Source organism: Prionailurus viverrinus, unplaced genomic scaffold (genome assembly GCF_022837055.1).
Source record: "Prionailurus viverrinus isolate Anna unplaced genomic scaffold, UM_Priviv_1.0 scaffold_53, whole genome shotgun sequence".
NCBI lineage: Eukaryota > Metazoa > Chordata > Mammalia > Carnivora > Felidae > Prionailurus > Prionailurus viverrinus.
The window spans coordinates 1,622,467-1,644,413 of record NW_025927616.1 but is presented as its reverse complement, the minus strand read 5'-3'; the positions used below and the strand labels follow the sequence as shown (position 1 = coordinate 1,644,413).

The 21,947-nt window shown below is 47.7% G+C and overlaps 1 protein-coding gene across 8 annotated transcripts in view; it reads left to right on the top strand.

Annotated features, from left to right (window-relative positions):
* Positions 1–21,674, top strand: part of ENAH (ENAH actin regulator) — a 137,425-nt gene extending 115,751 nt beyond the window's left edge. For 4 of the 8 annotated variants that reach the window (XM_047848117.1, XM_047848116.1, XM_047848115.1 and 1 more), the window contains 10 exons: positions 1,575–1,691; positions 3,629–3,933; positions 5,095–5,240; positions 5,400–5,457; positions 6,171–6,219; positions 8,369–8,435; positions 11,371–11,433; positions 14,338–14,416; positions 18,175–18,232; positions 18,761–21,674. In XM_047848117.1, coding sequence (XP_047704073.1) covers positions 1,575–1,691; positions 3,629–3,933; positions 5,095–5,240; positions 5,400–5,457; positions 6,171–6,219; positions 8,369–8,435; positions 11,371–11,433; positions 14,338–14,416; positions 18,175–18,232; positions 18,761–18,798 — 980 coding nt within the window. In that variant the 3' untranslated portion in view covers positions 18,799–21,674. The remainder of the gene's footprint in view (positions 1–1,574; positions 1,692–3,628; positions 3,934–5,094; positions 5,241–5,399; positions 5,458–6,170; positions 6,220–8,368; positions 8,436–11,370; positions 11,434–14,337; positions 14,417–18,174; positions 18,233–18,760) is intronic. The other 4 variants (XM_047848121.1, XM_047848118.1, XM_047848120.1 and 1 more) reach the window with 3 other exon arrangements.
* The last annotated feature ends 273 nt before the right edge of the window (positions 21,675–21,947 follow it).

The following is a 21,947-nucleotide window of genomic DNA, read 5'->3' as shown; positions in this document are numbered from 1 at the left end:
CTCCCTGTAAATTGGCTGTAAAGTGCAAGTGTGTTTTTGTGGGAAGTGTTTACTTTGGATGAACTTAGAACACGCCCCCCCCCACCCCCCCTTGAGGTTGCTTAAATTGTCCTGACTCCTGTCCTGTTCAAGAACTTTGTTTGTGCTCTAAAGTGCTTGAAGGAGGAATTCAGAATAGTAGGCGAAAAGTACCCTCTCTAAAACTGACTGGCTTCCGTGTATTCTAGTACTGCAAAAAATTAGTGAAAATTTCTAAATCGGATGGAATTTATCGAAAGATGTAAGCGTTAAAAAGCACAGTTGGAGACGTTCACTAAAATTGACATTTACTGTCATAGGATCTCAGAATTATTTTCCTATTCCATGTGGCCTGTATCCAAGGTCTCAGTGTGGTTGATGGGTTGTCGTTTGAGCTAATTTACTTGTTCTTAACTGCCTCGTTATTTTCTGGGGTTGTAGCCAACCAAAGAAACAAAACTTATCCACAAATAAGCACGAACAGGGGGGCCCTTAGCCCTTTGTAAAACTTTTTGCCAGTTTCGCTATTTGTTCGTAAAACAACAAGCAGACTTACTCTTCTGTTTGTGGTGCCACTCACGTAACTTGGATGTCCTTTTAGTGGACTGAATAATGAGACTTGAGATAGAATCTTCTTCTTGCCAAAGATGAGCTAAGTAAGCAAGGTCGTGTGTCAGTACGCTCGCCAGACGGAAAGCGAGCCCGTGTCCTCCTCCCCTGGGTCTCAGGATGCATGGACGAGTGAGCGCGTTCTCGGGGACTAACCGCGGTCTGCGTGTGTGCACTGTGTCCGAGTGCTGGTTTTGTGGCTTCACTAGCTCCCTTTTTCTCTCTCCTTTTTTATCCCGTCTCTGCTGCCGCTCCCCACCTTCCCGCAGCTCCGCCCTCCGACAGCTCCCCGTATAGCGCGCCGCTGCCCGAGTATGCCGGCTGCCAGCCTCCTGCGGCACCTCCTCCATCCTATGCTAAAGTCATCGCAGCTCCAGGGTCAGACGCCAGTCCTGACTATGCTGTGGTGACCGCTTTGCCACCTACTTGCACGCCCCCCACACCACCTCTTCGGCACTCGGCGACACGTTTTGCAGCATCTGTAGGCTCAGCCTTCCACCCCGTTCTTCCCCATTACGCTACGGTTCCTCGTCCTCTGAACAAAAACTCTCGGCCTTCTTCTCCCGTGAACACACCCTCTTCTCAGCCTCCAGCCGCGAAGCCCTGTGCCTGGTCTACTTGCACTGTGTCGCCCCTCCCTCCATCTCCTCCGGTCATGATTAGCAGCCCCCCTGGCAAAGCGACCGGTCCGAGGCCTGTCCTCCCTGTCTGTGTTTCTTCTCCTGTGCCCCCACTGCCTCCGTCACCAACAGCACCCAACGGGCCGCTTGACTCTGTCACGTGTCCGGTGTCTCCGCCGCCTACCTCAGGGCCAGCAGCGCCGCCGCCGCCGCCGCCTTCCCTCGCACCGCGCTCACACTGTGGATCTCAAGCCTCTCCTCCTCCAAGCACCCCCATTGCCTCAACTCCCTCCTCCAAGCCTAGTGTTCTCCCTTCTCCCTCTGCAGCTGCCCCTGCGCCTGCCCCTGCGGAGACTCCTCTAAACTCTGTGCTGGGGGACTCCTCTGCTTCTGAGCCAGGCTCGCAGGCAGCCTCTCAGCCGGCCGAGACTCCAGCCCAACAGGGTAAGGCTTCCGTCGTTGCTGCTAACGACTCGTCCCTCGAAAGGTGGCGCGCCAGCGGCCGTCACTGCCTGGAAGGACGGGGAGGGTGGTGTCTCCAGGCGGACGGCCTCCCGTCACCGTGCCACGCTGTCTGTAGTTTGAACAAGTGGCCGACAAGTGAGGTGGTCTTCTGCTGGATCGGTTGCATTCGGAGGATCCATATGAGGAATTCCCACAGCGATTGGGACTTTGGTGTCTCCCACAGGATCATGGGGGGCGGGGGGGGTCCGGTATCTGGTGGCCCCCACGACACAGATCTTTTCAATTTCACTAGGAAGACGTTACTTACACGTTTGTCTGCACAGTGAATATGTGATCTCCCTTGTGTCCCTTTAATTTGTGGGAAATTTGGAGGATAGACTTGGTGCCCAGCTGTAGTCATTAAGCGTATCATCCTAGAGTCTGCTCTGGCACAGTTCCGGTCGTGGGCCCTGTCTCATTTGGGCTTCCCACATTGGACTCGAGGGGGTAGGTGCACCCTGAATCCTGTGGGGCAGCCTGACTTTGCACAAGGGGTGGGAAGAATGGCAGGCTTGCTTTATGCCCCAGTGGATTCCGTGCTCCCGAGTGACAGGCAGTGGTGGGCTGAAGGGGTGGTTGGAAGGGAATACGCATCCTGTCCCGTTATCCCTCCCGCCCCTCCCCTTGCCTAGCTGTGCTGTCATGGTCACGGGGGAGGGCGGATGTGACCTTCTGAGGGTGGATTATTTGTAAGTAGAGGAGGACCTGGTTCTGGAAGTAAAGACGATGCTTAGCAACTCTTTTTTTCAAAAAGAGGATTTAGCAGGAAGTAAAGGAAGGAATAGGACAGATTTGTATTTATAAAGAAACAGTGTTACAGTCTGGATTTAAATTAAACACCTCCTTCAAAAAATCTTGGTTCTTAAGTAATAAGACTTGTTACTGCTGTGTACATATTTTTTCTCGTTGACTTATCAAGTTGGCTTAAACACTGAGCCAGAATTCTAGTATGTGCAGATGCGTAACATGTGACCACAGTGCTGGACAGAGAGGCACAGTGAGCCTGACCTGACAGCCACCCCCCCCCCCACCCCGCCCTCGGGGCCCACTGCCCGGGAGGAGAGGCGTCCCCTGCTCTGTGCTCTTCTAGGAGCCGTTGGTGTTCTCAGCTTGTGTGAACCGCTCAGTCAGGGCTCAGTTAGCAGCTGCAGAAAATCCCTACCCATTGTGCAAACAGCATTTTATTTGTCCTGAAACTCTCCAAGAGGGGAGTGCCTACTAGGTCATTCTTCTGATACGAAAGAAGTTCGTGTTCACTCTCTCTGTGGTTTTACTAGACGTGGAGACGTTTCTCTCTTCCCCTGTCTTCTAGACTAAAAAAACCTCTCTACTTCCAATTCCGGATCCTTTAATTACTTCTGGTTGTTTTGAGGTTGCGCTTTGTTCTAGTAGATTCCTTCATTTCGGTGATTCTGTGCACACTGGATTTAAGTGTGGGACATGCGTAAGATACTGGAATGGGGACCCACGCCCTCTCATGGTCTCAGTCGGCACAGGCAGTGTCTCCACCACTGCAGACTTACCGTCTCAGCCTTTGGGGGTGCACGCAGACGACTTTGGGTCTGTTTCTTCAGGCCTTACTAACCGCCCTCACATACACTAGCTTGTTTTCGGGGACGCTGCCCCAGGCACAGATTTTGCGAGCACTTATTTTATTTACCAAATCCCGGGAACACCCAAAAATCGAAAGTAAGAAGTCCTCTATTTTGGCTTTACAATTCAGTATCTTTTTCACCCCGATCCAGACTTTAACATTGTGCTAAGCGGAGCTCACGAACAGTAGTGAGAGTCGGAGGCGGTGGCGTCCTGCACCGCTTCCCAAAGAGGGTACCGCGCGGCGCCCCGTTGACCGGCTGTCTAACGTCTCTCTCCTGCAGGCGGTGTCTTGGGACCACCCGCACCTCCGCCCCCACCGCCGCTCCCACCCGGCCCCGCCCCGGCCGCCGCAGCACCGCCCCCCCACCCGGGGCCGCCGCCCCCCCCTCCGCTCCCCGCAGCGGGGCCGCCGCCCCCACCGCCCCCGCCCCCCCTTCCCAACCAGGTCCCCCCCCCTCCTCCGCCCCCTCCCGCGCCCCCACTCCCCGCATCTGGATTTTTTGCGGGATCAGTGTCTGAAGACAATCGCCCGTTGACTGGACTTGCCGCTGCGATTGCCGGAGCAAAACTGAGGAAAGTGTCCCGGGTAAATGCGTTTCCGAGTGTCCCCTTTTCTGTGTGTGTGTGTCCTGTCCTTTCTCAGCGACTCAAGTACCGAGTTCACCGTATTCTACTTTCACGAACTTCATTGACTGAAAAATTTGAGATAATTTATACTTCAGAACAGTTGAGAGAGTGCAGTTTCTGTGAACCCATTGCCCAGACTCACCGCTTACAGTATCTGCTTTGATTTTCCCGTGTGTTTGTGTTTCCTTCTGGGGGAACACAATACTCTCCCCTTTTGTCAGACACACCACTCCACAGTGTCCGTAAATCCTGCTTTGTAGGGACAGGGACATGCACCTGTGTGTCCACTGTAGAATGATCAGAGTCAGGAAGCTGGATCGATGGGCTGTTAACAATCTACAGACCTACTCAGATTGCATCTGGGGTCAGTGATGTCTTTTCCGCCGCTTTTCTAGCCCAAGATCCTGGAGTCCATCTCGTCCTGATGTCCCGAGTATGCTGTAATCTGTGTCAGCCCCTCAGTGTTTCTTTTTTTTTTTTTTTAATTTTTTTTTTCAACGTTTTTTATTTATTTTTGGGACAGAGAGAGACAGAGCATGAACGGGGGAGGGGCAGAGAGAGAGGGAGACACAGAATCGGAAACAGGCTCCAGGCTCCGAGCCATCCGCCCAGAGCCTGACGCGGGGCTCGAACTCGCGGACCGCGAGATCGTGACCTGGCTGAAGTCGGACGCTTAACCGACTGCACCACCCAGGCGCCCCAGCCCCTCAGTGTTTCTTACACGACGTTGACGTTGCTGACGTCTGCAAAGCACTGATTTTGTGGCTCATCCTTCAGTTTGGTTTCCCTGATAGGTTTCCTCATTGTATTATGCATTCTGGGGCAGGTTACCCTTTTTTTTTCCCCCTCCCAAAGTGTATGTCCTTGTCAGTGTATCGAACAGGGAGACATGTCTTATCCCGTTATTTCCTATCCCGTTTTATCCCATTACTGTTGACGTTAACTTTGATGAAACTTCCACCGATTTATGTAAATCCCCGCCATTCACTCCATAGGTTCTTAAAAAGATTTTACAAGTAATACTTAGATGTTTGTATTGAAATTAAGTCTTCCTTCTGTTTTGAATGTAACGCTCAGGTCGTCTAACGTAGGGGCTCACCGTGTGTCTGTTCTCATTAAGGTGGAGGATGCCTCTTTCCCGAGTGGAGGGAGCACCATCGGCGCGAACCCGGCCTTGTCCAAATCAGACACGGGTCGCGGGAACGGACCCCTCCCGTTAGGGGGCAGCGGGCTGATGGAGGAGATGAGCGCCCTGCTGGCCAGGAGGTAAGCGGGGAGTTACGTGAATGTGGTCACGATTGAGAGGGTCGTGTTCGTTTCATTCAGCTGTAATTGAGCCGGGCACAGTTCTTCCCCTCTAGAGAAGTAGCTGTTCTGCTAAGAGTTAGATGAATTTTTTAACAGTCTGACTTACCCTCTTTCTAGGAGAAGAATTGCTGAAAAGGGATCAACGATAGACACCGAACAGAAAGAGGACAAACACGTGAGTTCATGGAGAGTCTGCCTGGCTGGGGCACGGGAGCCAGCGGAGCTCCTTCGGGAGACGGTGTTGGAGAGTAGTTGGAATCTGTCACTGCTTCTTTCGGTCCTTCACGGACAACAGATGGCTTGTTTGGAGCCTCACGTATAAATGTAAGATGGGTTGAGTTTGTGGGGAAAGGACTGAATTCTAACCTGTAGAGTAAGTGCTGTACCTTAGGTGAGAGAATGATCTTTCACTTGAGCTTTAAAATCTCTTAGGGTCTCAGTTACCTGCTGTTGAAAACGAAGGAATTAGACTGAATCCTGGTTTTGAACTGTTTCCCCCATGGTTCTGGGCTGTGCCCCCTCCTCCCTCCCCATGTCAGCCAGGCTTTATCTGCCCGGGGCCCCGGTGTCTGAGCAGTACAGGTGTTCTCCCCCGCCGCCCCCCCGAGTTTGGTATTCCGTGCCATTACCCCGACCCGTCTGTGACATCTGGCTCCGTCTCGGTGGCTGGTGCCGCTCAGGGAGGGTGCTCGAGGACAGGACCCGGGGAGGGGAGTTGGGGCAGAGGAGGACAGTCTGTGCTGGAACGGAAGGGGCAGGAGGCTGACCAAAGACACGGCGGGCAGCGCACCAGAAGGACTGGAGGCGGAGGAGAGTGCGGCACTGAGTCTGTGCCCCGGGTTACTCTAGCAGATGTGGTGTGGTTAATACGAGTTTCTGTATGTTTAGGAAGATTCCGAGCCCGTCACTTCTAAGGCCCCGTCGACAAGTACACCCGGTAAGTTTAGGAGATCTATTTCAACCTTTGAGAACCTTCTCAAAATACTAACGCCCCTCAATTAAAAATTCCCCTTTACCCACGTTTGGACCAAGTACCTGCTTGGCCACGAAAATGTTAAAAGTGTTTCGTTCACGCTCAGAAGCAATGACTTGTTTTTCCTCTGCTTCTGTGATATTGGGAGATCCGTTAAAACCTGAAGATTTTTTCTGGTGATTCTTTCTTTGAAAATCATAATTTTTAACACATTCCGTGTGTACTACTGTTAATGATTTGACGTTATTTGCTAAAGCAAGGAAATATACATAGATGAAAGGGAAGTATCTTTAATCATTCATTCTTAAAGGTAAGGATTAAGTGAGGGGCGCCTGGATGGCTCAGCTGGTTAAGCAGCCGACCTCGGCTCAGGTCACGATCTCACTGTTCGTGGGTTCAAGCCCCGCGTCGGACTCTGTGCTCACAGCTCAGAGCCTGGAACCTGCTTCCGGTTCTGTGTCTCCCTCTCTCTCTACCCCTCCTCTGCTCATGCTCCGTTTCTCTCTTTCTGTCTCTTTCTCTCTCAAAAATAAACCTTAAAAAACATTATTGAAGAAAAAAAGATTAAGTGAGCCTGTAGTTATTAGTACTAGCATCCATCTCAAAACGTTCTCCACTAGAGAGCATTGTCATTTTAACCATGCATTTGGGTGGTACTGATAAGGAAGTAAAGCTTCTAATTTGTAAGGTAAAAGGAAAATCTCGTTAAAGTCTTTGAAAAGCGTTGTTGAATTCAGTGCAGTTTCTGACGTGGAGAAATCTTGGGTGGAGAGTATTTCTTGCAGAATACAAATAAACCACCTGTCACTGCGGGCACTGCACGAGCGCGGTGTCCGTGCCTAGGATGTGAGGCTCTCAGGTCGTACGTGTCATTTCCTTGTGTTTGACCAAAAGACAAAGAGCTGGACTGTCTCTTCAGCTTTTTTATCTAATTTGGAATAAAGCAACATGAATAAATTTGATGATTTCAATGAATTACTATCTTGAATGACCCATAAGTAATCACCGCAGAGAAATGTCCGTGTTCATTCCTACTCGTTTTGATTTGGAGACTACCAGCGACCTCTAGAATTGCACTATTTAGAAATCCTAAAAAATTTCCATTTTTGTGATTGTAACCCATTCTCCAAAAAACCCAACAATAGTCTCATATTCTCATTATTGGATGGTGACTATTCGGTACTTCGGTAGCTATCTTGTAGTTAAGACTGTGACTCTGTGAATTGTTTTTCCTCTAGATAGGACTCAGATCACTTTGACATTGCCTTCCTTAAAAATCCTCTGTTTTGTGAACCACTTACTGTAATAACTTTATCTTTCTTCCATAAGCCAAAATTTATATGTATGTTGTTACCAAGAGCACAGATTCTTCAGAGCTCCACTGTAAGTTAGGGTCCCAGAGCTGTGAATCCTCCCACCCCCAATGAGAAGGGGTGGCCGACTGTATTTTTATACAAACGTGTTCATAGTTCATTTGCATGTTCCCTGAGGCGTATCTATAGACCGCCAAGCGAAGAACTCCTCATCCGATAGGGAGCCCTGCTCCTTAGACTTTTAGCCCCTGGCGTGCAGACATACAGTATTTTACATTTCACAGTCTGCGGTTTTCCTAGGGGGGCTGGTCACACTTGCTTATTCATTCCTTCCTGTTTTAAGGTCTGAGGTTATACAAATTAGAATCCTTATAGATTTTACTTTTTAAAAAAATTTTTTTAATGTTTGCTTTTGAGAGCGAGAGAGAGACAGAGCACAAGCGGCGGGGGGGTGGGGGGGTGGGGGGGGTGGGGGGGGACAGAGAGAGAGGGAGACACAGGATCCGAAGCCAGGCTCTAGGCTCGGAGCTGTCAGCCCAGAGCCCACGTGAGGCTTGAACTCACGGACCATGAGATAGATCATGACCTGAGCTGAAGTCAGAGGCTCAGCAGACTGAGCCCCCCGGGCGCCCAGAATCCTTACAGATTTTAATTAAAGCTCAGAATTGAAATGAAAAGTTTTTTGTTTATCTGTATTACTGCCTAAACATGTATAGTGGCGTCTAGGATTTTGTTATTTGTTTCACAGTAACTCTGGGAGCACATAAGGTATTTAATAACTTATGTTCCATATTTTTAAGAACCAGCAAGAAAACCTTGGGAAAGAGCGAATACAGTGAATGGCAGCAAGTCACCTGTCATCTCCAGGTACCTGTGTTCTCTAAGGTTCACATTTACACGTGGTTAGCGGCTACATTTCCGTTGTAGGAAAAATCAAATGGTGGATTTGAGTGTGCAAAGGAGCAAATAAAACCTGTAATCCTACTGCTCTTGGAAACCACTGAGCACGTTCTGTTCTTCCTAGTGATTGTCTGGACCCCACCGTATGCTTATTGTTAGCCAGTTGTCTGAAATTTTGAGATCGCTTTGGTCCTTCCGAACGGTTTTATTTTGAAGAATTCAAAACTACAGAAAAGTCGAGAGAAGAGCAAACACCCGTATGCCCATCGTCCAGACTCCCCAGTTCCTAGTTTTGCCACATTGGCTTTGAGCTCCTATTTACACATCCACGCTTGTTTCTCTGGAGTTCTGGAAAGCAGTTTGCAAATTTGCTTCATCCTGAACCCTTCATCCTTCTGCATTTTCCCTGAGGAGCAGGCTGTCCTCCTGCGGAACCCTAGTACCGTTCTCGCTTGCAAGAAAGTTAACATTGAGCCATGATGTGATGTGACATAGTCACATTTCCCCATTAGTCTCAGTGACATCCTTCATTTTGTAAATGTAATTTTTGAAAGAAACTTTTATGTTTTAAACTGAAAAGCAGCCGGAGAGAAATTCCATTTAGTGTTTAAGAAAGAGCAAAATAAAACCTGAAGTTCTGAATTTGTGAAGTAAAAAGATTGATTTCTCTCTCAGTTGAAACTTTAATTATAGTCAACTTAGAAAAAGTGCCCAGAAACAAGACTGGTTAACCTTGTTTATCCCGGGCCACGAGGCGTGGTCTTAGCAAACAGCATTTCTTAGCTGGGCGTGTTTTGTTGTCGTAACTAATTCGTATCACAGGTCTTGAACATAGATGAGACTTTCCCTTGATTTCTGAGACAGTTTAAAGGACTTCTGTTTTTGGTTTTTGTTTTTTGTTTTTTGGGTTTTTTTTTTTCCAGAAAAAAATATGTGTCTCGGGACCAAACAGTTTTTTGCCTTTTCTTTCTGGCCTTATTTGCCTTATTTTTGCCTCTTAAAAAAGCAGACTTGACTCTAATGATAGAAACCTAAAAAGGGAAAAATACGAGGATAGACACACCCCACCCCCCCCCCCCACCCCCCCCCCCCCCCCCCCCCCCCCGATCTGCCCCATATCAGCCTGATCGTAAATTTGGGTGTGTTTCTCTGGGCTCTCTGTGCCGGCAGAGACGGGGCAGTGGCACAATTACGTGAGTTCCGCAAAGAAACGGAGCCTTTTTCAATGTATAGAATCTTCTGGTTTCTCTGTGACTGAAAGATGAGTGTATCTGACTTTCGGAAAAAATGCAGGAATTGCTTTTGTGGCCGTGCTTTCAGTAGAGTGGAAAGATTGGTGTTTATCAGATAACCTGACTGATAGGGCCTTCCAGCGCGTCCCTGGGAGTTTGCATGGCTTTTCTTCACGAGCACGTCTTGAAGCTCAGTTTATCCAGTGCGTCCCAGAGACCAGAACGGTGGTGTCCTGTGTGTCTGTTGAAGGTTGAAGTGCGGCGGGCTAGAATTCCTTCTCTCCGCGTCTAGCCCTCGTCCCCACCTTAGTGACAAGGGTTCCCTGCTGCGCTTGCCTGAAGCTAATCCCAAGTCCACGCCAGAAGGGGTATCTCGGGAGGGACCTGGGAGAGGTTCTCCAAACACAGGAGGTTCCTCGATGTGTTTGGGTTCATTTAAAAAATACTCTTTGAGGGGCGCCTGGGGGACTCGGTCGGTTAAGCGTCCGACTTCAGCTTAGGTCATGATCTCACAGTTTGTGAGTTCGAGCCCCCAGTCAGACTCTCTGCCCTTCCCCAGCTCGTTCTCTCTCTCCCAAAAATAAATAAACATTAAAACAAGTTTAAAAAGAATTCTTTGAGAGAGTTTTCAAATTTCTAAAGGAAGTTAAGGAAGTGTTCTGAAAATCACGTTAAGAGAAGGAGTTTTCTGTTGAGGCACCAAACACTGGATCCTGTTACTCAGGAGTGTGTCATAATCGTGTTCTTCTCTGGTGGATGGCTTGCTTCTCCTTTCCTGAAATGGAAATTGTGAAACTGTCTGTTGTTTCCTGACCATTCATACACCTTTTGATGGATTTGATCCAGCCAGTGATTCCTGCCTTAAAATGTCACCACAAGCAGTTTTAAGCCCTAAGAGGGTTTTAGAAGTATGTCTGAGAGACTCAGAACTGTATTGCTTTTCTGCCCGTTTCCTCCCCTGTTCCTTCTGAGAGCCAGTGTATTGGCCACTTCACGTTTTTATTTAGGTGCACCTCACCCTTGCAGGGCAGTGAAAGTACCTCTTTCTGTCACGAATATCCCTGTCGAAGTTACGTCAGTGGTAAGGTGGGTTAATACCTTACGACACACGCCAGATACTGCACTGTGCTGTAGTCGCTGAGTGAAGACCTCGGATAGCAGAGTGAAAGCAAGAGTGTTCGAATACTTCAGACCGTGGCTGGAATGTACCATTGGAACCTTTGTGAGTGCTTCTGTGGTTTTCAGTAAGAGCTCACAGATCTTACATTCAAGGCAGAAGAAAAGTTGTTTACGTGCTCTTTCAGAAGAGTTGATTTGTGTATACTTAAAGCGGCGGTGGTTTTTATTGGGTCTTGGTACTTGCGATACTCGGCGTGGGCAGCTTTTACTGTGTCTGCGTGTGTGCTGTCTGTATGGAGGGTCAGCGCGCGTCTGTCCCCTTTCTGTCCTCAGTCATCGTCAAGTAGAGGGGGTGACCTCACGTGACCGTAGATAGAGTTTGTGTCCAGATCCCGTCTTCTGGACTGGAAAAAAATGATTGTTTTAAGGGTAATGGACTCCTTTAATTGTTTTTGCTGTGACTGCAAACCTATAGAACGGTAACCTCATGAGAATTACTTTTTAAAAGTTTTCTATTGTATTTCCCTTTAAATGGTTTTTCCCCTTCATAGACGGGATTCTCCAAGGAAAAATCAGATTGTTTTTGACAACAGGTCCTATGATTCATTACACAGGTATCACCCTGATGTGACTTTGTGATTTGAGACCTTTAACTGACACGTTCAGGGCAGGGCTGAGCTTTTTCTACCTGGACTGGTAATCACCACGAGGGGGACACTTGGGAAGGTCAGACCTTTCACACTTAGCTTTATTTAGAGTTTTTTAAAAACTCTAAGAGATTATAATTAGCAAAGTTAATAGTATTCACCCCCCTACCATCACTCGGTAGTTGGCTGGGGATAAACAGCAGCGGGGCACATGTCCGCAGGGCCACGATAGGGGTCTCGGTCCCTGTGTTTTCTCCAGGCTCTTGGTAGCTCGTGCATTTGCTTCGAAAGGCTGCTCTCCATAGGAGTAGGAGACAAAGCCTTTAAAAGCTGGAGCAGAAGATTTCTTACCGTTTGTCAGTGGAGCACAGGACTTTATTACAGCCGCAATTGTGAAAAATTTACTCTTTGAGGAAAATCTCTGTCTCCTACGTACTTGAGTGTCTTTAACAATCTGACATCTAACATCCCAAGCAGATTGTTCTCTAGGATAAGTCCTGTTATACAATTTTTTTTCATTACTAAAGTTAAGAGAAGAACCGCGCATTTTCGTATTTTTTAATTAAAAAGTTGACAATTTTTAAAAATCCTCAAGTGCTTACACAATATTTAGAATTAATTTGGCAGAATAGGGACTTAAATACTATAGTACTTATTTTATAGGCAGGTATCCAGAGGTAACACAAAAACCTCTGGGAAACCTCGTTTTGTTATCAATTTTCAGTGAAAATCCATGGGTTAGAAATAACTGAGACCTGCCCGTGTTATTATATGCACCTGTTTTTAAAAATTCACATCAAGTCTACTGGGAACGTGACTTAAATAGTATACAGAGGGGTGTCCCTGGCAGTGATTTCGAAGTTCTGCAATCAGATTGTATTCGGCCAAATTGATACTAGCTAAAATTATTTTCATGCTGTTGATGCTGAAAAGATTTCAAGTTTGTCAGCCAGTTAAACCTGCATAAAATGTTTATATCACAAGTGTGACATCGTTTTTCCTGCCTTTTTTTTTTTTGAGGTGGTTTAATCGTTGTAACCAAAAGACTTAGAAAATTTGCTAGTACGTAAGAGAGAAAAATAGCATTTAATGAGATTTTCTGTTGTTATTCTTCTCCATTATCTTGCTGCTTTCCCACGTAGAGCCCTCCCCCCCCCATAGAAGGTTGATAAACCTTTTTTTTAAAAAAAGTGGTGATTACTTCTTTCCTTCAGTATGAAAAGTTCCCCCCTTTAGTTAATTATCATGGTGATGGGGCTGGGGGTGGTGATGGTGATGGTGGTGGTGGTGGTGGGTTGCATGTTAGCATGAATGAAAATTTCTTAATTGCATGTTTCCTCAATCGTTTATTGTATAATGTTTTGTATTATTTAATAAATACGGATATAGTCATAACATACCGCCCAGTTAATTAGCAGGCCGTAGGCCCTCATATGAACGTCAGGGGATATTCATTATAGAACTTAGGAGGAAAGAATTTGCTGGTTGTACCACCTTAAGGTAAAGAGTAAAAGAGAAGCAGAGGAATTAACAGTGTAACTCGACGAGCAGGAGCAGACAGCGTGGGGAAGGGAAATGCACACAGTGTGTCTGTCGACCATTAAGGGTTTTCACTAGTTCGGGCTCTGCAGGGAACCCCTGCCTTTCCTGCCGCGGATCTGCACGCCCTCGGTGACTAGGGGGTTCAACAGTCCCCTCGGTGAGTGTAAAGGGGTCCGTCCCCTCCCAGGGGAAAGGAGCTGTGTCCTGTAAATCTTCTCCCCGGCCCAGCTCAGTGCTGACTGAGGGGAGTTCTCTGAAAGGTATTACTTCCCTTGTTCCTAAGGGCAGAGCGGCGGCTGCCTAATGATACCAAATCGGTCGACTTGCTCCCTCCCAGCCTTTTAAGCAGTCGTCTGTTTGATATGAAAGCAAAGTAACTCAATAGTTCATCTTCACGACCAGCGTCTATGGGTTTAGAGGATGATAAGCCTTGTAAGAGGCTTCGCAAAGTGATGGGTACCGAGTCCTGGTGCAGATTTGTGACGTTGGTCCTCCGCGAGCTTGATGATATGTGACTTGACTACTAGTCTGCATCTGCATCGATGTGTGGCCCTCAGAGCGTGGCCACTTTACCAGGCTAACCAGCACCTGGGTGAACACCCAGTAAAACTCCAGGTTTTCCCCTGGGCTTCTCTCTGGTTGCCAGAGTTGGAGAGGAGACAGGACTGGTTTATTTGATACTGAAACTGTTGTTTAAAATACCCGATTTCTAAGACTTACTTCTTCACGTAGAAGTTTTAGTAGAGCCTCGTGTTCCAAAAGTGTAGTCCTAGTTGGCAGTCTGCTTCTGTGTGGCATTTCCTTTTAAAACGAACGAACGAACAAACAAAATAAGTTTGTGGAAGTAGTTAGCTGGAAACACGCTGTTCAGATGACATCTCCGTAAAAACTTCATCAGGAAAGTGTTTTTTGGCCCAAAACCAAGGCACAGGATTTGCAAACCGATTCACATTAAGGGTCAGTTCGCCAGACGTTTAGTGGGCACCGCACGGTTTTAGAAGAACGAGACTGTGTCGCACGTGGCCTCGCTCCAGCCCCTGCCCGGAGCACGCGCTCCTCCGCTCCTGCCGGAAGAAGCGCCGCGGTCCCATCGCGTTGCCTGGTCTCTTTACTGAGACCACTTACGGCTGGAAACGCTGAGCCCCGCGAGAAATACTTTCTGCTTTATGTTCCAGTCGGTCCTGCAACTTTGACAATTAACTTGTTAACACAGTGTGTTTTAAGAAAAGGACTTAAATCTGGTGTTGGGTTGGTAAATTTGCAGTTTTTTGTGAACTTCTTAAACATCCTAAGTGTCGTTTACCTGTCCTGGAAATTCTGTTTGTACAGACCAAAATCTGCACCTTCGTCGCAGCCCAGTGCCAACGGCGTCCAGACAGAGGGGCTAGACTACGACAGGCTGAAGCAGGTAGGCACGCTCATTGGCAGCTGCCTCTGGTGCACTGGTTTCTTTCTAGAACTGTCTCGTGTGCATGTGTTCGACAGAGCGTGAACGCACTTGAAGAGAATGTAGAGTTAAGGGGCGCCTGGGTGGCTCAGTCGGTTGAGAGTCTGACTCTTGATCTCGGTTCAGGCCGTGATCTCACAGTTCGTGAGTTCAAGTCCTGTGTCTGGCTCCACGCTGACCACACTGAGCCTGTTTGGGATTCGTTCTCTCCCTCTCTCTCCCTCTCTCTCCCTCCCCCTCCCTCCCTCCCCCCTCCCTCCATCTCTCTCTCTCTGTCCCTCTCCCCCCCTCCCTCCATCTCTCTCTCTCTGTCCCTCTCCCTCCCTCCCTCCCTCTGTCTCTCTCTCTCTCTCTCTCTCTCTCTCTCTCTCTCTCCCTCCCTCCCTCCTCTCCCTCCCCCTCCCTCCCTCCCCTCCCTCTCTCTCCCTCCCCCTCCCTCCCTCCCCTCCCTCTCTCTCCCTCTCTCTCCCTCCCTCCCTCCGTCTCTCTCCCTCCCTCCCTCTCCCTCCCTCCGTCTCTCTCTCTCTCCCTCCCTCCCTCCCTCTCCCCCCTCCATCTCTCTCTCTCTGTCCCTCTCTCTCCCTCCCTCCCTCTGTCTCTCTCTCTCCCTCCCTCCCTCTGTCTCTCTCTCTCTCTCTCTCTCCCTCTCTCTCTCCCTCTCCCTCTCCCTCTCTCTCCCTCCCTTCCACCCTCCCCTCCCTCCGTGTCTCTCTCTCTCTCCCTCCCTCTCTCTCTCCCTCCCTCTCTCTCTCCCTTTCTCAAGTAAAGGAAAGTTTAAAAAAAGAATGTAGAGTTTACATATTTTTATACAAATGAAATAGCATTAGTAGTGTATTATTGTCTTCAAACCTTAATTTTTTTGGTTCAGGGCATTAATGTAAAGTTCCAGCAGTGGCGCAATATAAACTTTAAACGTGAGTGCGTGGCGTATAATTGTGAAGGGAAATAGGCTTGCACTTGTCACCGGACACTGGCAAAAATGGACCCAACAGACCTGGCCTTGTCCAGAATGTGAGGGAGACGGGCACTCTCCGGTACCTCTGTTTTCTAGAAAGCACTTTGGGAAAACAAGATAAATATCTTACCTTTGAACCCAGAAATTTCACTCCCAGGAATTTATGCTAAGAAAATACTGTAGAAGTATACAGATGGACAGTGGGGGAACACCCAGCGGCCATGAAGGAGTCACAGTTGAGAGCATTTAATACTGGATCGTGAGCCCTCACCCGTGCTGGCAAAACAGTGACCAACCCGTGCCAACAGTTATCCCACCTTTATGAAAAAGAAGAAAATGTCCGTATTTTGGATACGTCGTACACAGACGTACGTTGTACCCGAACGTGCGTCGTACACGGACGCGCGTCGTACATGGACACACATTGTACGAGGACGTGCTCAGAAGCAGGAAAGGAGAAGGAGTGACGGGTGAGGAGATGGTGGACTTTCCAAGATTTTATTCCTAGAGGAGGTGGAATACGTTTTTAAAAAATTGGTAGTGTTAAAAAGATTCGAAGGGGAAGGCCAGCCGGAGCACCTGAGCCCAGAGGAGCCGCAGCGAGAGCGTCCCCTTGGCCTTCCCACCCCGCACACCCGGTGGCCTCTGACAGCGGTGACCACACCGGGCCCCGTGGTGGCCTCGTACCGATCCCCTGGCGGACGCGCAGGCCGGGCACTGGCCGGGCTCACGGTGCGGCACCGTCTAGGGGTCCTCGTGGAGGCCCGTCCAACAGCCTCCCACTGTGTATACTCCAACTGTGTGCTTCGGAGGTTCTGAGAAGTTACGCCGCTCAGCCCCGCGGCCCCGTCCGTAGTTCAAGTCGGGATCAGAACCCAGACCTTTCCTCAAAGCCTGTTCTCCCCATGGCGTCACTCCTTTTTTTAAATGCTAGCAGATGTTCGTGGCTCAAAAAGGGACGGATGATGTTGCAGTGGTAGGAGTTCGGAATTAAAGTCAAATACGAACTAAGGAGAGAAACACTAACAATGTTTCGGATAAACCTAATTTTTATAAACTGCAAAGCTGTTTGAAAAGTTAAATTGAGGGGCGCCTGGGTGGCGCAGTCGGTTAAGCGTCCGACTTCAGCCAGGTCACGATCTCGCCGTACGTGAGTTCGAGCCCCGCGTCAGGCTCTGGGCTGATGGCTCAGAGCCTGGAGCCTGCTTCCGATTCTGTGTCTCCCTCTCTCTCTGCCCCTCCCCCGTTCATGCTGTCTCTCTCTGTCTTAAAAATAAATAAACGTTGAAAAAAAAAAATTTAAAAAAAAAAAAAAAAAAAAAAAAAAAGAAAAGTTAAATTGAGTTAGGTAGTTTGAAAAGGAAGCTTGAGGTCATTGATGATCAAGCCCCTATTTTCCCGTATATCTAACGTGACTTTCTTTTCTTGAAAACACTTTAAAGTAGAGTACTTGCACACGCTTGAGAACGTGGTACACTCTTGGCTGTCTGTAGGGGAGGAGAAGAGAGGAAAGGTTTGATTTTAGCGCTGATTTTCCTAGTAATTGGAATAAGGACACAGTGAGGCTGTTCCGGTAACTGCTGTGCTTGTTCCTTATTGTAAAGTGGGGGAGTTACTGATAGTTTCAACCTTATTTTAAACCCGAAAAACCTTTTAAGAAAATGAACCTTAAACAGAGCAGCTGAATCTGAACCTGAAGTGTGCAACGTTAAAGAAGGTCGCACGCTGGGAACTAGTCCACCCCGAGGGTAGCTGTTACTTTTCAGATTGCATCGCCTTGTCAAAAACCCTTTTAGTTGTCACATGACCCCGTTCTTGGTCATTTTTTAAGGGGGTGGGGGTGTCTATTATTCCAAAATCAACTTGGAAATCGAGATTTTGCAAAATATTCGAGGATGGAATGGTTTTCCTGGAGGAAGGAGCATCCAGGTCGACACTGTTACGTCGTAGTGTGACGGGTCACGTGAGTGCCGGAGAATCTCTGGCAGCCGTGTGAAGTCAGTGAAGTGGCGAAATTCATTTTAATATATCTTATTTAACCTAATAGAACTAAATAACATTTCCGTATGTAATCAATGTTTAAAAATTACCGAAGAGCTATTACACGTCATTACACATTATTTCTTCACGCCGAATCTTTGAACTCTGGTGCGTTTTACACGGGCGATGCGTCTCAGCCCAGCCTGGCCACGTCTCCGGTGCTCGGTGGCTGCTTGAGGCTGGTACCTGCCATTTCGGACCTGCGGGTCCAGCAGGGCCCCCTCCAGCCTCCGTGTCCACCCGGTAGGGCAGCCCTGAGGGCCCGCCAGGGGAGTCCCGGAGTCCTCGAAACACAGTTGGCAGCTGTGGCGGGGTCCCCGGGGAATCCTGTGCTTCAGACTGGATCACCGCTCGGCCAGGATCTGCTCGTCTGGTGTAGTTTTCCTGTTCCTTGAAATTTCGTTCTGCACCAACTCTCAGACCGCTCCCGGAAGACGAGGTTCAAAGCAGACCTGTTGTTTTTTCTAGAAATCATCTGAATCCTGCCTTTCTCTGGACAGCAGAATTATTTTTAGTTTTAGAAAGCATTTTGGTGTCTCATGTTTCACTAGGCTGGAATCAGAGAAGACTGTTAAAACATGATTTGCCGAGGCTACCCTAAGACATAAGTGGTCTGGCAGCAAAACCGTACATCAAACTTCATATATTCTCAGAATTTTATGCAAGCAAGAGTATCTGGAGGAGTAATTTTTTTCTGCATTCCTGTTTTTCTCTAATATTTTAGGACATTTTAGATGAAATGAGAAAAGAATTAACAAAGCTAAAAGAAGAGCTCATTGATGGTGAGTATGTCAGCAGATTTGCTGCCCCTGTACCGTTTGACGATACCTGTCTTTAAAGATCTGCACATAAAGAAATAACCAGTTTATTGCTGGGGGGCATAAACCCATTACTTTCGCATAGTATCCTGCCCTTCGCGTGGCTCGGGGTGCGGGAAGAGCCCGCTCCTGACAGTGGAAGCCGTAAAAACCCAGGTACAGAAGTCCTGACATCTCAGGTGTGGAGTCCAGGGGCGCTGGCCCGTCCCTGCCTGTCCTCCAGTCCCACCCGCTGCCCTCTTGTTCTGAGCCCGCGGCATCCACTCTTCTGTGTTGTAAGCAAGAGGGAGAGAGCGAGTGAATGAGTGTGCGTGTGTGTGTGTACACACATAAGAATTAGTACCATCTTTGTATTAAGAAAACAAAGGTCTGTGCAAGGTCAGTCCATCTTTTTTTTGCTGGGCGCTTGAACACAGTCGCTGAGGGTTCTTAGGAATGAATCTTTCCCTCCACATCAAATTTACTCGCAATGCGTTTCCTTCTCGTACCCAGCGATCAGGCAAGAACTGAGCAAGTCCAATTCTGCGTAGAGAAGCAAGCCCAGGAGAAACAGGACCGTAGCTGGAGGAAGAAAAAAGACCCCTGCAAACAACAGCTGTTAACAACAAGCCCCTACGTTTTGTGAGCCGCGAGAAGAAAGTGGATACAGATGATCGGAAGGAGGAGGGCCGGCGCACTTGTGAGCCTTCGGATCTGGCGATCAGCGATTTCCCTCCAGTTTGCTGCTTTCTTCTGACCTTTTCAACAGGATGGAAGGGTCGGATAAGAGTTTCCATTTAACGGTTATGCAGAAAATCCTAAGCCCATCAGGCAGAATCGCCGTGCATTGAAATATTTTCATGTCAAGACAAAATCGCACGTTTTCCACAACCCACTGCTAAAATAAAGAGGAGAAAGGCTTAAGAAGTTTGTTTTCAGAGAGTGCTGATGGAGAATTTAGCAAGTTACGCTATTGTATTGTAAATGTTTCTCTCAGGTTTGTCTTCCTATCACGTGTGATGTTCCGTAATTGAGGTCAGCCCTGTGGAGGTTAAGATCCTAAAACGTGGAACAGATGGAATTGTATGTGCTTTCAAAGGGCGATATTTATAAGAAAGTGTCCTGAAAATGACTTGTCTGGCTTGAGGAATTTTAGAACGATAGGAAGTCTCTCGAGTTAGCCTTCATGCAATTTTGTAGATTACAACATAAAATTCATCCAGAATTTAAAGATTTAGATGCCTTCCTAAATTGTTAAAATGCTTTACCAAATCTATGACTCCTACATAACACACACCAGTGGTCAAATGTAAAACAATATATTGTAGATTTACTGTAGGTTTTCAACCTTTTTTAGATTTATGCATGTGGACATTTTTATAATGTAATTACAACCACCACAAAATTAGCTTTTTTAATTGCAAACAGTAATGCATGTCACACTAATATGTAGTGGCCTTTTCAAGGCCTGGTCCCAGGGAAAACATTTTGTAGAGTGTAGGGGGTGGGAGGAAGGGAAGGAATAAGTTTTCATTTAAAGTTGATTTCTGCATTGTCTTTTTTTCTCAATTACCTGCATGAATAATAATGAGGAATATTTTGTGACTTTAATTGGTAAATATGTTAGCAGAACCAAGTACTTAATCTTTTACATCATGTCTTCAGCTGTTCGTGTTTTAGCTTCAGTAATTTCAATGGTCTGAAACGTGATTCTGAGCTTCACATGAGTCACATCATACTGTGGGACTCGAAAACTCGATCCCTGAATCTGGCAGTCACTGTGACCTAGGTGCCCTGCAGTCGGACAGGTGTTCAGGTGCATGTTCTGACCAGGAAAGCTGCTCTTGAATTGTGTTGTGTGGAAACATAAGATGTGGCAGTGTCAGCGGCGACTGAGGTCACAGGCGTCAGTCACGCGGCAGCGGGGACCGGCGAGGGGCTCTGACTAGTTCTCTGGTGACAGAGTGAGACCTGGGGTAGGAGGACGGGATTAGGTCCTCTGCTGACCCCGACTCGGGTGTGTGTGCGTGCGTTCGTAATCCACACCCTTCTCCTGGAAACTCCTGAAGATTAAAATAGGGGAGACCTTCTATATGTTGCAATGGTAGATTTTTTTTTTTTTTTTGAAAATTTAGGAAATCAGAAACTCTCCAGGCTCTCCGTCTTGATGTATGCTTCAGTTACGTGCCATACTTGCTTTGAAATCTTTGCTTATCTGAAGTTTCACTGAAGTTTTGAAGAAATAATCCATTTTCATCTGCTTTCTAGATTTCGTAATCTCATTTGGGAAGACGGAGCTTGTCGATAGCATAGTTTTCTAAAGGCTGCGGATTTGCCATTACCCTTCCAAACGGTGTGAACGAGGGAGGTTTTTCCTGCTTACGGTAGTTCCCGTTTGTGTAGAAACTGCGGTTTGACATTAATCTGTGATGGGTGAGCTGTCCTCACTCAGGTCTGTGGTTGTGTTTTCTGTCCCTCTTCATGGTCAGGCAGTAGTAAAGGCATTCAAGATGCGGCAGGCTTCTGAAGTACTGTTTTCTAGAAGAACTAGGAGGCATTTTCATCTTTATTACTGTACTTTCGGTTATGCAGACACTTCGATGGTATAAACGCTTGTGTCCCCTATAAATCTGGTGAGAAATCACTTGATTTTGTTGGTTGTTGGTCTCTAGTAGGATAGGATGCTGGGTGCACGTGGTCCAAAGTGAGATAAAAGACTGCAGTAAAACGCTAGATCTCAAAAAGGAACCGGTTTACGCACTAACTGTCTCGTGCCTTTTGGTCTAACATTAGCAGGATGTCTGTGTAAAATGACAGAAAACCAGTGTTGAATCACGCCATTTTCCATCATTTTGCATTATCCCTGATCGCTGAATGTGTTCTTTACAAGACGTTTGATGAAATCACTGCACACATCCGCTGTCCTACGTGACAGTTTTGTCATCGTTAGAGATTTCAGTAACTCACGCGGGAAGTTCTCAGAGCGATGTTCCTCGGAACCCCGTCAGACGATGGTTTTTGTGCTCTAGTCCACGGGCTGTCTGAAGCTGAGTGCAGTTCAGGGGTCCTTTCTAGTTACAGGAAGGCACTTCTTTCCTCAACACTGTGATCTGACCCGTGACCAATCCGTCCTGTGCGCTGTGTCAACGGCCGACGGTCCATCGCAAACCAACTGAATGTACACACCTCCCGCCGGTGCCGAGGTCTCTCCGGAACGGCTGTCCCGGTCGCGGTTCGTCCACACTTTGCCAGCGTCAAGTGTCCGTCGGAACCGAGGACGAAACACTAACGAATGTTGGATTCTCGTGCTTTAGGTGTGCTTCCTCTTTAGCCTTTTCGGTTCTCTGCCATTTTTACCGTACTGTTTCATTTAAATTTCCTACACGCTAACTTCGTTTGTGTGATTGAAATAAACTTGCAGTATATACATGTTGCTTGTGTGTGACGCTCAGATAATACTGTGAAATAGGCTGTCGGCTCGGAAGTAAGTTCTGCTGCATGTGGAAAGCCCGTGCAAAACGCCCAGGACTTCACCACGTAAAGTTTACACGGCACGTCACCGTTCCCTCCAGAGTCCCTAAGTCGAACACACTGAGTAACGTAGACACAGATGTGGTCGTGCGTACTTTTTGTTCAGAATGGCTGTTGCGTGTCCCCTCTCCTCTCAGCCCTGTTGGCGTCTCCCAGTCAAGAGTGACGA